This window comes from Oncorhynchus gorbuscha, linkage group LG07 (genome assembly GCF_021184085.1).
Source record: "Oncorhynchus gorbuscha isolate QuinsamMale2020 ecotype Even-year linkage group LG07, OgorEven_v1.0, whole genome shotgun sequence".
In the NCBI taxonomy this organism is placed as follows: Eukaryota; Metazoa; Chordata; class Actinopteri; order Salmoniformes; family Salmonidae; genus Oncorhynchus; species Oncorhynchus gorbuscha.
Genome location: NC_060179.1, coordinates 31,700,035 through 31,714,207, shown reverse-complemented (window position 1 = coordinate 31,714,207; position 14,173 = coordinate 31,700,035). Strand labels below are relative to the sequence as shown.

General features: G+C 42.2%; 1 protein-coding gene across 1 annotated transcript in view; it reads right to left on the bottom strand.

The window, feature by feature from the left end:
* Positions 1-698: 698 nt before the first annotated feature.
* The window catches only part of LOC124039800 (plexin domain-containing protein 2-like), a 184,894-nt gene continuing 171,419 nt past the window's right edge, over positions 699-14,173 (bottom strand). The window contains exons 13-14 of the mRNA XM_046356188.1: positions 7,156-7,319; positions 699-5,111 (exon numbers count right to left, since the gene is read on the bottom strand). Coding sequence (XP_046212144.1) covers positions 4,992-5,111; positions 7,156-7,319 — 284 coding nt within the window. The 3' untranslated portion in view covers positions 699-4,991. The remainder of the gene's footprint in view (positions 5,112-7,155; positions 7,320-14,173) is intronic.

Below are 14,173 nucleotides of genomic sequence, written 5' to 3'. Positions count from 1 at the left end.
TCTGCTAGGTTCAAGTGCCTTCCCGAGGCAACCTGCAGTTCTCGATCAAGTCTCCAGTCTGTTCTCGTCTTTATGAGTAGTATTATGCTTTTTGTTTTGTAAAGTTTCTTACTGGATTAAAAACTCTGTTTTCGCCAAGTCGCTTTTGGGTCCTCATTCACCTGCATAACACAAACAAAGCATTTTTCTTCAGTGAGTCCGCCAGATCAGAGGCAGAAGGAATGACCATATGCTGTCTTGATAAGTGCTTAAATTGGACCATTTTCCTGTCCTGTAAAGGATTCAAAATTTAACGAGTACTTTTGGGTGTCAGGGAAAGTGTATGGCGCAAAAAAAGTACATTCTTTTCTTTAGGAACGAAGAAAAGTAAAAGTTGTCAAAAATAGATATTGTAAAGTACAGATACCCCCCAAAACGACTTAAGTAGTACTTAAGTACTTAACACCACTGCTCACACAGCAGGATGGACCAACAGCCTTCAAAGGAAACCACGAGGGACTCTGCTGGAGGGAAGGGAAACACAGAACTCACCGAGGGGAGGATAAGAGACTGACCGAGAGGGGCAGCACAGCATGGTCTCTTTTGTGTTGCTACTTAGGTATTAATGATGACTTATACTTGTAGTGTACAATTCCCCAATGTCACAACAGTAACTACTAAGTCGGAGGTGAGGTGAACAGAAAAGTGGAAAACAAGACTTAAACAACATTGTTTATTTCAAATGTAATCAAAATGACAGTAGTTACAGAAATTACAGACAGCTAGGGTACTGTGTGATTTTTGAGTCTCTCGTTGTCATGTCCTAAAGAGTTTTGTAATGAGATCGGAAAACAAAACATAGGGTCACAGCTTCCTCCGTCCTCCATTTTGAGTTCAGGCAATCACCGTGGAACAAGACTTGTACCTGTATGAGTTACATTGTTGGTTTTAAGTCATTCGTCTGTAGAAAAAGCAACAGCACTTTGCAGTATTCTAATCTCAACAACAGCACAACGGCTGCGTTTAGACAGGCAGCCCAATCCTAATATTTTCTTCCACTAATTGGTCTTTTGACAGAGATCTGATGTGATTGGTCAAAAGACCAATTAGTGGAAAAAAGATCAGAATTGGTCTGCCTGTCTAAACGCAGCAAATGTTGCTTTTCTTATTCTAAAAAAGCATGTTAAGAGAATGTTGGTTGAAAGCAATCAGGCCATTCAGTGATTACTGGAGTAACTTGAATATGCTTTCTTCTCCCAAACAACTAGTTTGAAAGTGTTGCAATCACTGTCTAACGCAGACTGAACACTTAGGCCTACTGAATGCCCCCAACTTCTTCCTCCAAGTTTGTTTACAAAACTCAAACCCCTCTATCAGCTCTATCCTCAGTCCACTTCGGGCTGCGTCCCAAATGGCAACCTATTCCCTTATAGTACACTGCTTTTCACCAGAGCCCCATGGGCCCTGGTCCAAAGTAGTGCACTAAATAGGGGATAGAATGCCATTTGGGACACATCGTTGAGTGGTTATAAAAACATTTGCAGTTTTAGGTGGCAGCAGAACAAGCAGATGTCCCAGAGAGCTCAAACAACACAGCATTTCTCCACAAGGGAAGACTGAGCAAATCTCAAAGCAGTGTCTGCGTCCCAAATGGCACCATATTCCCTGTCTAGTGCACTTTGTAGGGAATAAGGAAGCATTTGGGACTACGGTATTTGGCTGTAGGCATGGAAAATCTGTGAGGGTAGTCACGTGTGCCTCCCCCTCACCCCCCCCCAGCCCATCGACTCTTTGACACTGTTTTGGAAAATAAGCGTAATGTTCAGTAGATGGTTACTGTGCTCAGTAACTCCACCTCTGTAGATGGACTTGTTATGAGTGGGGTTGTGTTGAGTTCTGGCGTAGCTGATGAATCATTCATCCTATAGGAGCATGTGCGCGCGTGTGTGTGTGTCTATGCCTCTGCGTGTGTTTTGAGTTGAATGTAGGCCTGTGGCTGTGTGCTCAAAGTGGTGAGTGCAATGTGAAAATAGTGGTTTGATTCAACGTCAAGGGGCGAGATTGATTTGGACTTGGTGGGGAATGAAGTGAGAGATTGTGAACATGGGACACAGAGCAGAAGAGGTCTCCTTGGTAGAGAACGTCGTAGTATGTTGACAAAATAAACATTGGGATGGGTCTTTGGTCTCAGTGCAATGGGGGATGAATTCATCATCAATGATGTAACCCTAAATAATTCCCAATCGTTATCACATTTTTGAAAATAACAAAATGCATAATGAAGTTGGATGAATGTTATATTGCACATTTGAGATATATATATATATGTTGTATAATCTATTTATTTGTCATTCTAAATAGTACCGTGTGTATGTACCATTGTAACCCAAGGCATATTTCCCAGCTCAATCTACAATCGATGGTGAAATACATTTCATTGTATTTGTTCGGTCGGTCTTGGTACAGTATACAAATCATAAGTATGAAGAAACAAAAATCATCATTTTGTTTGATTTGATCAATGTATGAAAGCCTTGTCCGGTATATCGACCAGCAACAGCAGTTATGCAATGATTGATACATTAATTCACATTTGAAAAAAAAAAAAAAACATTTTTTTTTGAGAAGGCCACTCAAAATGAAAAACAAAATAGTAATATAATATATCATATGTATGCTTTTTCAGTAATAACCCGAATCTGCAAATGTTTTGAGAGTCAATCTACAAAGGTGTAGGCCCATGTATATACATTGCTATGCTAGGGTTAAATGGCATGTACTAGTCATCCATTCATATTGACTTGGAACATTAAGGAGGTTAGAGATCTCCCCAAAAAAAGTATTTTTGACATTACGTTCGTTTAACGTTTCGGCAGATATCTCACTCCATATAACACGAATCCTCCAGTCCTGTACAATTTAGATTCTTCTTCAGGTTGAAACAGCAGCAGGTCAAACTGCTATTGAAAACCACACTGTATACCACAATTCAAAACCCAGGCAAACTCATGCCAGGTACGTTTTTTAATGTATCGCCAACGCGTCTCATAACATCTTGTTAATGTACCTCAGGTCAACCAATCAGCATCAATTACACAGAACCAGCTCAAACTGACCCACCTTCAAGCAGGTGGATATCTAATCACACAAACACAACACGCACACAAACACTCACTCACTCACTCACTCACTCACTCACTCACTCACTCACTCACTCACTCACTCACTCACTCACTCACTCACTCACTCACTCACTCACTCACTCACTCACTCACTCACATATAGACCATGCATACACACAACCGCACACAGTCACAAGCGCCTGTCTTGCAATTTTGCATTAGTAGCACAAGTCAAATGAACTAAAGATATATGTGCATGGAAAAACCTTTTGTGCAAAAAAATGTTTGAGCAGACTCCAGTCAAGGAAACAATGGCACGGCAGTACTGAAATCACTGTAAAAGAAGAACAGCATATGTTAATAAGGGAGGAATCAAACCAATGACAAGAGAAGAGTGTGTCCATCACCCCATCGTGGAAAACAGAGGTTTTGTCAGTAAGCAAAAACCACACAATCTTTGACAAAATGAAAAAAACAAAGAGATGCCAGAGCTGAACAAAAGAGACAGAACTGAACATTTCCAGACTTGCAGACTGCTACTCCTTGGTGGGATGAGTGGCAGTAGCAAGAGCATATCACACTATTGAACCACACTATGGAGTAAGCTATGGTAAAGAAGCCTTATTGTGGTAGTGGGAAGCAAGACAAACCCCCCCACACTGATTATGAGAAAACCCAAGTTTTAAAAAAGCAACAGAAACAAAATATGAAAAAAGTACATTTGCAAAATCCCAAAAGGATGTAAAGTTTATATAACCTCACCAACATTTAAAGTCGAGATCTCTGTTCACATACTCAGTATTGTTTCTGAAAAATATATTGTATAATTCCACCTACTCCCCCAATGCATCACAGTTACTCTGTACAACCCATTCAATAGCCTAGTTTACACCTTGTGCTAACATGTGAGTTTCGTGATCTGATCAATATGATCCAGTCACTATCTGATCAAGGTTTTTTCGCCTCCACACATAGTATTAAAATGTGTCTCTTATCCGTCCACTGTGCCTGCATTGTGACCAGATTAGCTCATGCCTCCCTGTATGCAAATTATTTGACAGATATTCTTTAAAATAATATGGATGATTTGTTTTAAGACAGTTACTGAAGCCCCTAAGTCAATTTTCATAACTGTCAATTATTTTAAAGGCCGGTATTATGATGATTTAAATGGTTTTGACCATCCACATCTGTTTACACTTAATTGATATCCAGACACAATGCGTGCCTGACTACCTCCGGAGGTGGTCAGGAAGATCTGATCACAATCAGATCACAATGTGTCTTTTAATCATCTACACTTGTCTTAAAATGTTGGCACGATCAAAATGTGGACAAGATCAGGACAAAGGACGCATGTCAGCACCAGGTACAAACGTGGCTACTTTTCCTCTGTCCCCAACAAGTCAGTCAGTCAGTCAGTCACTTCAACCAGCACGAGTGTGAGACTTTGAGAACTTGGATGAAGAGCTGACTTGAGATCAGTTTTCAAGGTTTACCTACAGCACAGTCCCTCTGGCAGTGACCCTCCCTAAGCTCTCAGATCAGCTCTTTGTTGGACAAGCTATGGTTGAAGGTGGTAGTCCACCATGGTAGTCCACCAAACACAAGGCCCACTCTTCAACAACCAGCAAGAGTGTGGGGTTTTTCAAATTAACACCTCCACAATTTTCTAATTTAAGTTTACAATCTTGACAGTGAGTGTTTTAATCAACAAAACAAGAGACCAGCGTCAATCAGTCGCCATGGGTATGGCAGATTCGGAAGGTCTGTTTCTGGGGCAATACTGGTGTGTCAGTGCCTGTGGAGCAGGCGCAAGGGGGGGCAATACGGGAGGGGGGAGAGCGGCACGGCGGGGTGTGTGTGTGTGTGTGGTGGGGGGGATGCCCTTTAGCACTGCTCAGACTCGATGAAGCCTTCTTTCTCCTGGCCCACGGGCTCCACCTCCGCATAGGCTGGGTGACCGGACCCTCGGCGGAACTTCATGGCCGGCCACCTGCTGGGACGTCTCTGGAGAAGGGGAAAGGGGTCACAGGTTAAGCCGGGTGTACAGTACAAGATTTTAGCCCTAATGACATTTTTTTGAGATCGGAGACAAAATCCCCATGTTGTTGCCCACTCGCGGGGCGTGCAGCTGTCACCGACGCTTGCTTAATGTAAGCGGGTCAGAGACAGAGTCTGAGGCTACCGATCACGTCTTTTCGCTGTCCCAGACATTTTCAAACATGTTTAATTTTATCGGCACAAAATCTGCAAAGCTCTTGTAGTGTGAGATGTGCAACAACAAGTTTTGAGAACAATGATCAGCAATAGCCAATGAGAGCTCGCCAAAGATGAAGCCAGTGAGATGATGACATTGTTTCGCATCACCCAGAATATAACTCTCGAGCAGGAGCGATGACTACCAGTATACATTTGTACTTGCCTTTAACCAAAGCCAAAGTGTCAAATCGTTACTGCTCTGAAGATCACAATTAATGTCAACTCTGTATGGCAAGCGTGAATGTCTGACTGAAAACTTATGAGGCTGCTTTGAGCCACAGCTTGTTCTAGCTACATTAACAATCTTATCACGTCATCATATCATTGTTTTGCAAGACAATGTGGTGGTACGGAGAATCCTCACGACCAAGAATCTCGTCGTGTGTGACACCCCACCAGATCGTTTTAGTGTGCGCACCACTACGTTGGCAAGACAACCAAAACTACACGAAAGACACCCGTTTAATGTGAGAGGCTCAGCGATGTAAGGATTTTGACAGTCGTGTAGTGTACACCCGGCATTAGAGGACCGTATATAAATATGTTAGAGGTCATGAGGGTCATTGAGGTTTCAGACTAGGGTCAAAGACCAAAGGTTAGCAATGCCACTGACCTGTGCCCAGGGTTAGGCCACTGTGCTACGTCCTGTGTCAGCTGAGCTGTCAGTAGCTAGAGTGCCCTTCTCATTTGAATTATGATAGTTCGCGTTAGTAATAAGCAAAGTACATTGTATCACAGACGGCGAGAATAATATCTAAGGTATCTTAGGCATGCATGACTGAAGCCGATGTATTGTATGAGATTAATAGAAACACGCCCGTTTAATATACACCATGTACTAAACCACTCGGTGAGTGATGAAAGCTCATCGAGAGAAACATTTGAATTCTCTCAGGGAAATTGTTCCTTGTTCGAGGGATTGGCTCATGGTGCGCTATTGACCTTGAAGATTATGCGTTTGTCCTTTATTTTCCCTAGATGTTTAAACATCAATCCGTCTCATTACATTTTCCAATCCGTACAAATGAAACCGAAACCATTTCATTGTCGAAGCAGTCGTAGGCATTTATCAACAAAGAACCAAGCCTGCACCCTGTGAAAGCAATCATGCATTTTTATGAGTTGGAGAAACGGATCAAGTGTAAAACTATGAAGTGTGCTATCCTTTACAGTGTGTTTTTGGCGGGGCTGCATCCCAAGGGGCACACTATCCTCCATAAAGTGCACTATCTTTTAAAAGAGCCCTATGGACCTTGGTCAAAGGTAGTGCAATTTGGGACACATACGGGCGTCTGGTTGTTGGCTGACAGATAGACTGACCTGGGAATTAAGTATCTGCTGGGGTAGATTAGGAAAGCACACATCATATTCAAACCTGACAGGCAGAGTGAGAGAGAGAGAGACAGACTACCCTCAGGCTAGCATGGGTCTCGGCCTGCTGTTCTTCAGTACTTCAGGTCACATATCTGACCAACATATAGACACTCCAGACCAAAGGGACTTTTAAATCTAGTGGATACTTTGGACTTTTGAGAAGTCAAAGCAATACCCGTCTTTGTACATTAACTTTTTATTTTGGGGGGAAGAGTGGATGGGAGAGTCACTCTTCTTTGATATGTTTTATGCTTTATGGACACACAGATGAGAAGCCGTGGGACATAGGTGAAGAGGAGACATCGTGAGACGGGTGCTCCCTTCACAGGGATTGAACCCCGGTCTCCTGCAGGGAATCGCAAATGTGCATCGAGCTGCTAGTAGCCTCTCATAGAGTAGTGATGGTGCTAAGACTCACCTCGATGAAGAATAGGCTTGCGGCCGAGGTGGGGTGGTGGTAGATGTAGACGGTGACCAGGACTGTGGCAGCCATGATGAGCACGACCATGAGGATTCCCAGGATCAGTCCAGTGTGCAGGGGGTGTGTGCCCTTCCGCTCTGCAGAACTCTCCTTTGGCATCGCTGGAGAAACACAGCCAAAACACCCTTTAGAATCTTCTCTCTTGAACACACAGACCCAAACACTCAAGACACAGCCACCCGCACACGCACCCATGCACAAACAATTGGCACAATCCGTCTACCAGGTGCTTAGAGATTGAGCACACACTTTCACTGCATTTTTCCTATTCAACAGTAGGGGACACTCATCACTCATGGATGCTGCTCGTCACTGTTTCTTGTTACTGTAGGGCCTCGCTCTTCATAAACAGGCCTGACGCTTGTGATTAAAAGTTCATTTGAACAAATGTTACGATGCTGAAATTATTATTGTATACTGTAAATGCCTCGTTCAGCATTTACAGCCTAATCATAACAACTCTGGTAACAATTCTCCTCCAACCATTCACGGAAGGTTCCGGATCTAGCTCAGCCTTCAGCAGCAGATACGGTGTATATGTGTGTGTGTGTGTGTGTGTGTGTGTGTGCGTGCGTGTGTATTGAAGGAGGAGATTAGCATCGTTGTGGCTTAGCCTGTTTAGCTATTCATGAGCAGCGTGCTTCAGCAGAGGCATGAGATATAAAATCTAAGTTTATTGGTTGTGTACACTGATTTAGAGTTGTTGTAGCAGGTGCGGCGAAAGGTGCAGATAATCCCAAACCAAGGTTAGCATATGGTGTTATTGAATGGGAGAAAATGGACGGAGATATTGAGAGTTATAAGACACTCTTCAGTAATGACAGTCCAGTTTGATAAGGTGGGTGTGTGGAGAGGAGACTCCATAATGATTGACTGTCCTACGGAGAGCCATAAATGAATGTGAATGTGTCATCTTCAAGTCTGTGGGACGAGACAGAGTCAAACCTGTCCAAACTGGGTTGCCAGTTACGAAACACTAACTGACACCTCCAACTCTGAAGATCACATTAACATAATAATGTTGTGATTATTTTCTTAAAGGTGCAATATGCAGAAATCGCACCGCCATTACCTCTTCCCTAAAATTCTAATAGTTCGCCTAATTTCAGTTTATCTGACAAAACCATCAATATACAGTGTAGAGAATCCTTGTACCGCTGTGAAATGTATTTTCAATAAACAAAAATATTGTATTTTCAGCTGTTTGAAGCTGGTGTACAAAACCGAAAGTTAAAGATGCAAAAATAAAACTTAAGAACAGAAGGCATAGAAATAGCGCACATAGAATAGATCTCCCGCTTCTTAGACTGGCTTTCAATGAGAATGGCAGCTCTATAACTCATATTTCTATGTGAATTTGGACGGGTCGCCCAAAAAGTTACATATTGCATCTTTTAAGTTTGAACTACCAATACTACTTCTACTACTACTAGTCAATTGAAACCTGCCCTCTGTCAATCAAAGCTGGAAGCCTGATAATAAGATAACATTGGAACACCCTGTTCTATATTCTCATCATGTTTGATTCCCACTGATGTGTGTGTTTGTGTCTGTGTGTGTGTGTGCGTGCGCGTGCGAGCATGTGATTGTATGTGAGCCCCACTGGAGGCTGGCCCATTGATCATAGCAGGAGTGAGCTAATGAAGTGATGACCCTTACAGCTTTTTTTTCTCTCAGCTCCTACAGATTTATGGCAGCATTCCTTTCTGGGTCTATTTATTTATTGTGCTTGTATATTTATTTGTTTACTTTTCTATTCTCTTTCTTGGTTTAATTAGTGACCAGCCACCCACCAGTGCCCCAGGCAACTCCCTCCTCTCCTGGCTCAATGCCTTATTGATCTCCATCATCACACAGGAAAACAGGGAGGTCCAGAGTGCTAATCAAACCTGTTTGCTAAAACATGGCCCGTCATAGTGGATTTACACAGGTAACTGCCAAAATAATGGAAACAAGTGAATAAATGAGGGATACAAAGTATATTGAAAGCAGATGCTTCCACACAGGTGTGGTTCCTGAGTTAATTAAGCAATTAACATCCCATTCAATGTATTTGAAATACTGTATGTATTTTGTCATTTGTATTACACTGGGCTGAACTAAGCTCCAATATACTATGTAACAACATACTTTTGAGAGCTGTAACTCGTATTTTCAAAATACTTTTATATTTTTAAAAATTATAGCGGTTCCCAATTTTGTGGCCCATTTGACCCTGCATTGGTACCAGAAGTCTGATGGCACTATAGTGTGATATGACCATCTGCTAAATGAACTAAATATAAATGTATACATTGCATTCGGAAAGTATTTAGACTTTTTTTCACATTTTGGTAGGTTATTGCCTTATTCTAAAATGGATTCAATAAAAACATCTCCTCGTCAATCTACACACAATACCCCCTAATGAAAACAGAAATACATTAATTATATAAGTATTCAGACCCTTTGCAATGAGACTTGAAATTGAGCTCAGGTGCATCCTATTTCCATTGATCATCCTTGAGATGTTTCAACAACTTGATTGGAGTCCACCTGTGGTAAATTCAATTGATTGGACATGATTCGGAACGACACACACCTGTCTACATAAGGTCCCACAGTTGACAGTGCATGTCAGAGCAAAAACCCAGCCATGAGGTCGAAGGACTTTTCAGTAGAGCGCCGAGACAGGACTTTGTGGGTACCAAAAACAGGATTGTGCGGGTACCAAAAAATGTCTGCAGCATTGAAGGTCTCCAAGAACTCAGTGGCCTCTATCATTCTTAAATGGAATGTTGGGAACCACCAAGACTCTTCCTAGAGCTGGCCACCCGGCCAAACTGAGCAATCGGGGGAGAAGGATTTTGGTCAGGAAGGTGACTTAGAACTCGATGGTCACTCTGACAGAACTTCAGAGTTCTTCTGTGGAGATGGGAAAACCTTCAGAAATACAACCATCTCTGCAGCACGAGTTTGTGGGGCCATTTAATGTCAACCAGGTGACTTATAGGTTACTGCTTCCCACTAACTACCGGATCTCACCTTTTCATGTTTCTCTCCTCAGACCGATGGTTCCTGGTCCCTTGGATAGTGGGAAGCTGGTACCTGGTCCCCCCCATAACGTAGCTATGCTTGGGATTGGTACTTTTATTGTGCTTATTTGAACCTTTATTTAACTAGGCAAGTCAATTCTTATTTTCAATGACGGCCTAGGAACAGTGGGTTAACCGCCTGTTCAGGGGCAGAACGACAGGTTTGTACCTTGTCACCTCGGGGATTTGAACTTGAAGATTTGGACCCAACTATAACATGACCTCTCTGCACAAAATGTCTTATCCACTGTGTTACAATGAATTGGGCAAATCCTTCATCAGTCCCTCATAGGGGGACATACCCTTCTCCTTAGCAGAGATGATCCACTTGGCAAAAAAAAAAATCAAATTCCCTCTCAACTACTTCATAAAACCAAAACTGGGGCCCGAAAAACAACACCACCACCAAAAGTGAAACTAGAGCTGGAATGCCCCTTTCCTTTCTCTTCTTCTTCCCTGGAAGGCAATTTGTCTGTGTTTGGGAGAAGAGTACAGAGTCAAACTGCCAATCCTTACACTGTTGGAGGCAGCTACACCACAGCAGTGCCTCGGCTGTTAGTCTGAAGTGTTAGCAGGTTAGCAGATCCGTTGTGCACCCAGCGCTCAGAGTGAGAGGGGAACTTGTTTTTGGAACAAATGTCACGTGAAATATGAAAACAAAAATGTGTCGTTATGATACACTTTTACACGGCTTTTTAACATACAATGCTCTCAGGATTTGAACTGCCATGGAGTGCATTCATCTCTCAGCAGTGCCACCAGGTACTAATTTGTTACCAAGAACATATATCCAAACACTCTCAAAAATAAGAGTGTGGTTACAATACAATGTTCCCTGATTTACAAACATATTCAAAAGGTACACATAAGGCACCTTCAGAAGTACACATTTGAATTCACATTGTACTGCTCGGTACCTTTTAGAGTACATGTGCGGATAATCTAGCATATGTTTCTACACAATATATTCAATATAAGGTACAATCATTACTGCACTTTGAAATATAGGTGGAGTTGATGTCCTGGCTTGGGCTCATTAACATTTATGGTGTAAAATATGTTGTATTGTGGCATCCGTCTGTGAAATGTTATGTTGATTTAAGGTTGAGCGCCTGTTTTGACACTGTCAGTTCTGCAGTCTTTGTATGACCTTGTGACAATGAAGAACTGCACCAGTAGCTTCAGAGCAACTGGTTCACAGAAAGTTAATGTTACATTTTCTATAACTTACTATCAACTGGCTGCAAGTCAGTTGTTGTCAATTTCACAGTAACTTATTCTAGCTAATCTGTCACACTTCCTGGCCTGATGGCAGGCAGGGAAGTGAATATTTCAATGCCATTGTGACTAGCTATAAAATAAATACTGTATGGCGCTTTAATATCACATGCACTTATGTCAGCCTTCAACAAGACTTGAGTACTGACCGTGTAGAAACGCACTGTTTATGAACAGAACACATTAACTGGGATAACAAAAAAAGAGCTTGCTGAAAGTCATGCCTCCAATAAGCTACCCGTGCAATATTCTGATAAACTGCCGGTACTACAGTATGCTGCCAATTAGCAAGTAATATTGCATGTTGTCTACAGCCGCCATCCACATAGCTGATGTTTTGACGTGTCGGAGGTGGAGCTGCGTTCGAGCTGTTCAATTCACAAGCGGCTCCCGGTGTAAATACCTAAAGTGAACATTGTCATTGGCAGCACGGAGTCGCATTAAGAGAAATCCCATGCAGCCTTGTTCACAAGTTTGAATACTGGAAACGTGAGAAGTAATCTACACCTCGATTCGGCTGATAGAAATCCTCATTATTTTGTCGAACGATTTTCAATTTAAGCGTCATTATTTCTATTTAGCCTTCCTTCTAACGCCAGCGGGAAGGGTGTAGCTTCGTGACAACAATCACAATGATTTGACAGCTCCAATGAAGTTCCACTTCTGTCACCGCCAAAACATTAGTTATGCGGTCGTCGGCTATCGCCGGTTAACACTTGAACTGATTGAATCTAGGCCTTATTGAAATCGGAATACAGCAGCATACTGTAATTTTATAGAAATAACACATTCAAGTATATTTTAAGCAGGGTTAAAAAGTATTCTTGACTTGACAAGAAATTTGTGGAGTGGTTGAAAAACAAGTTTTAATGACTCCAACCTAAGTGTATGTAAACTTCCGACTTCAACTGTACATCAGTAATGTCTGGAAAGGAATAAATGGAATGATACCATTCAATTTAGTCCATTCCAACCATTATATGAGCCGTCCTCCTCGCACCAGCCTCCACTAGTAGTCTCAGTGTCTCAATCATGAAAAATGGGTGAATATTCCTCTGCTACTGCTTGCATTTCCTTGAAAGGTGGACATGTGCACGGTCTTAGTTCATTGTTTATTCAGTCTAATGAAGCAAAGTTACGTCATGACACAGCCACATGAATGGGACTGTGGGGGGTCATGGCTGACATAGATGGAGTCCAACATTGAACCATCTCAGTATGATCCATCACGCTGTGTCCTCCTCATAAACGCTCTTACTACATTAACCTGCTTACTGAGCCTTCAGACAGCAATAAAAACACATTAGCGCTTGGAGATAGAAGATGAATTGAATGACCGTGTGGACCCAGACCACGCTATCCCTTTTAGCACCATATTACTGACAATACAGTGTCACAGGGCCACAGCCATCCTCTCACCTGGCTAATGTGTCTAGCAAGGCTAATAAGCGCATATACTGAGGTTGTGTCCCAAATGGCACCCTTTCCCATACGGCTCAAGTCAAAAGTAGTGCGCTACATAGGGAATAGGGTGCCGTTGGTGACGCAGCCTGAATCATTCTGCTAGATTCAAAGGGAGAAAGAGCCTATTTCTCATCCTGATTTTAAATGGAGGATAAGGAGTGTCCTGTCCTCTTAGAGTTGCCTCTGCAGTGAGACAGTACGGTACATCCCTATTGTCCCGTATCTTATCACTTAGCCGCGGCTAATCGCCTTAGCGTTTTCTGCCATGCTCCATGTTTCCCAAGGTTAAAGGACACACACACTGATGGATCTGATAGAAATTACACTAAAACAAGCCCAAAGCTAGGACACGATGCAGAGAGATGATGGGTACAATGTAGAGTGGATGAGATGCACTAAATATGAAATACTAAATACACAGCTAGCATTGCTTGAATGTATTTGTTGTTGTTGGTATTTTCAGATTTTATTGAACAGATAGTGAGTGTAGATGACATTGGGGGAAGATAGAGGTTGTGTCAAAGGCCTTTAAGCCAGATGCAGTTTAGTTTAGCCTATTCAAACACCCAGCCCAAACAGAGGGATGCTATGTTAGCTAGCTGGCTATGGCTATCCAACACTGGAACTCTTCCAAGTCAAAGTAAGCTTTTGGTTTTATAAATGTATTGCCACTGGGGCTTGCCAGTGTAACTGCTAAACTGCTTGCTGAATGTACACTGTACTGCATGATGATTGTAGTAGGTTTACTAACACATTAGTTGAAGTAGCTATGTTGACTAGACTATGACGTATGCTAATATGGTGACAACGATGTAGGCTGTGTGTAGAGGTTAGCAGTAATCATATTAAGGTTTGGCTTAGAAAGTTTTTTTTGTGCCTGGTCACAGACAGATGATGTGTTGTGCACTGAAGTCCACAACGGTCAGAGGAGCGAGCGTAGATGCGAGAAGGAATTATACAACGATCAAAGGGATCATACTGTTTGTATGTGGATGCTATGAAAGTGAACTGTGTTTGTGTGTGAGATCAGGGGTGTATTCATTCTGCCGATTCTGTTGAAAAACTTTTCTTAGAGAGAAGCAAATGGAACAAAACGGGGATAAACATACCTGAATTTGTCCAATAGAAACTAATGATTT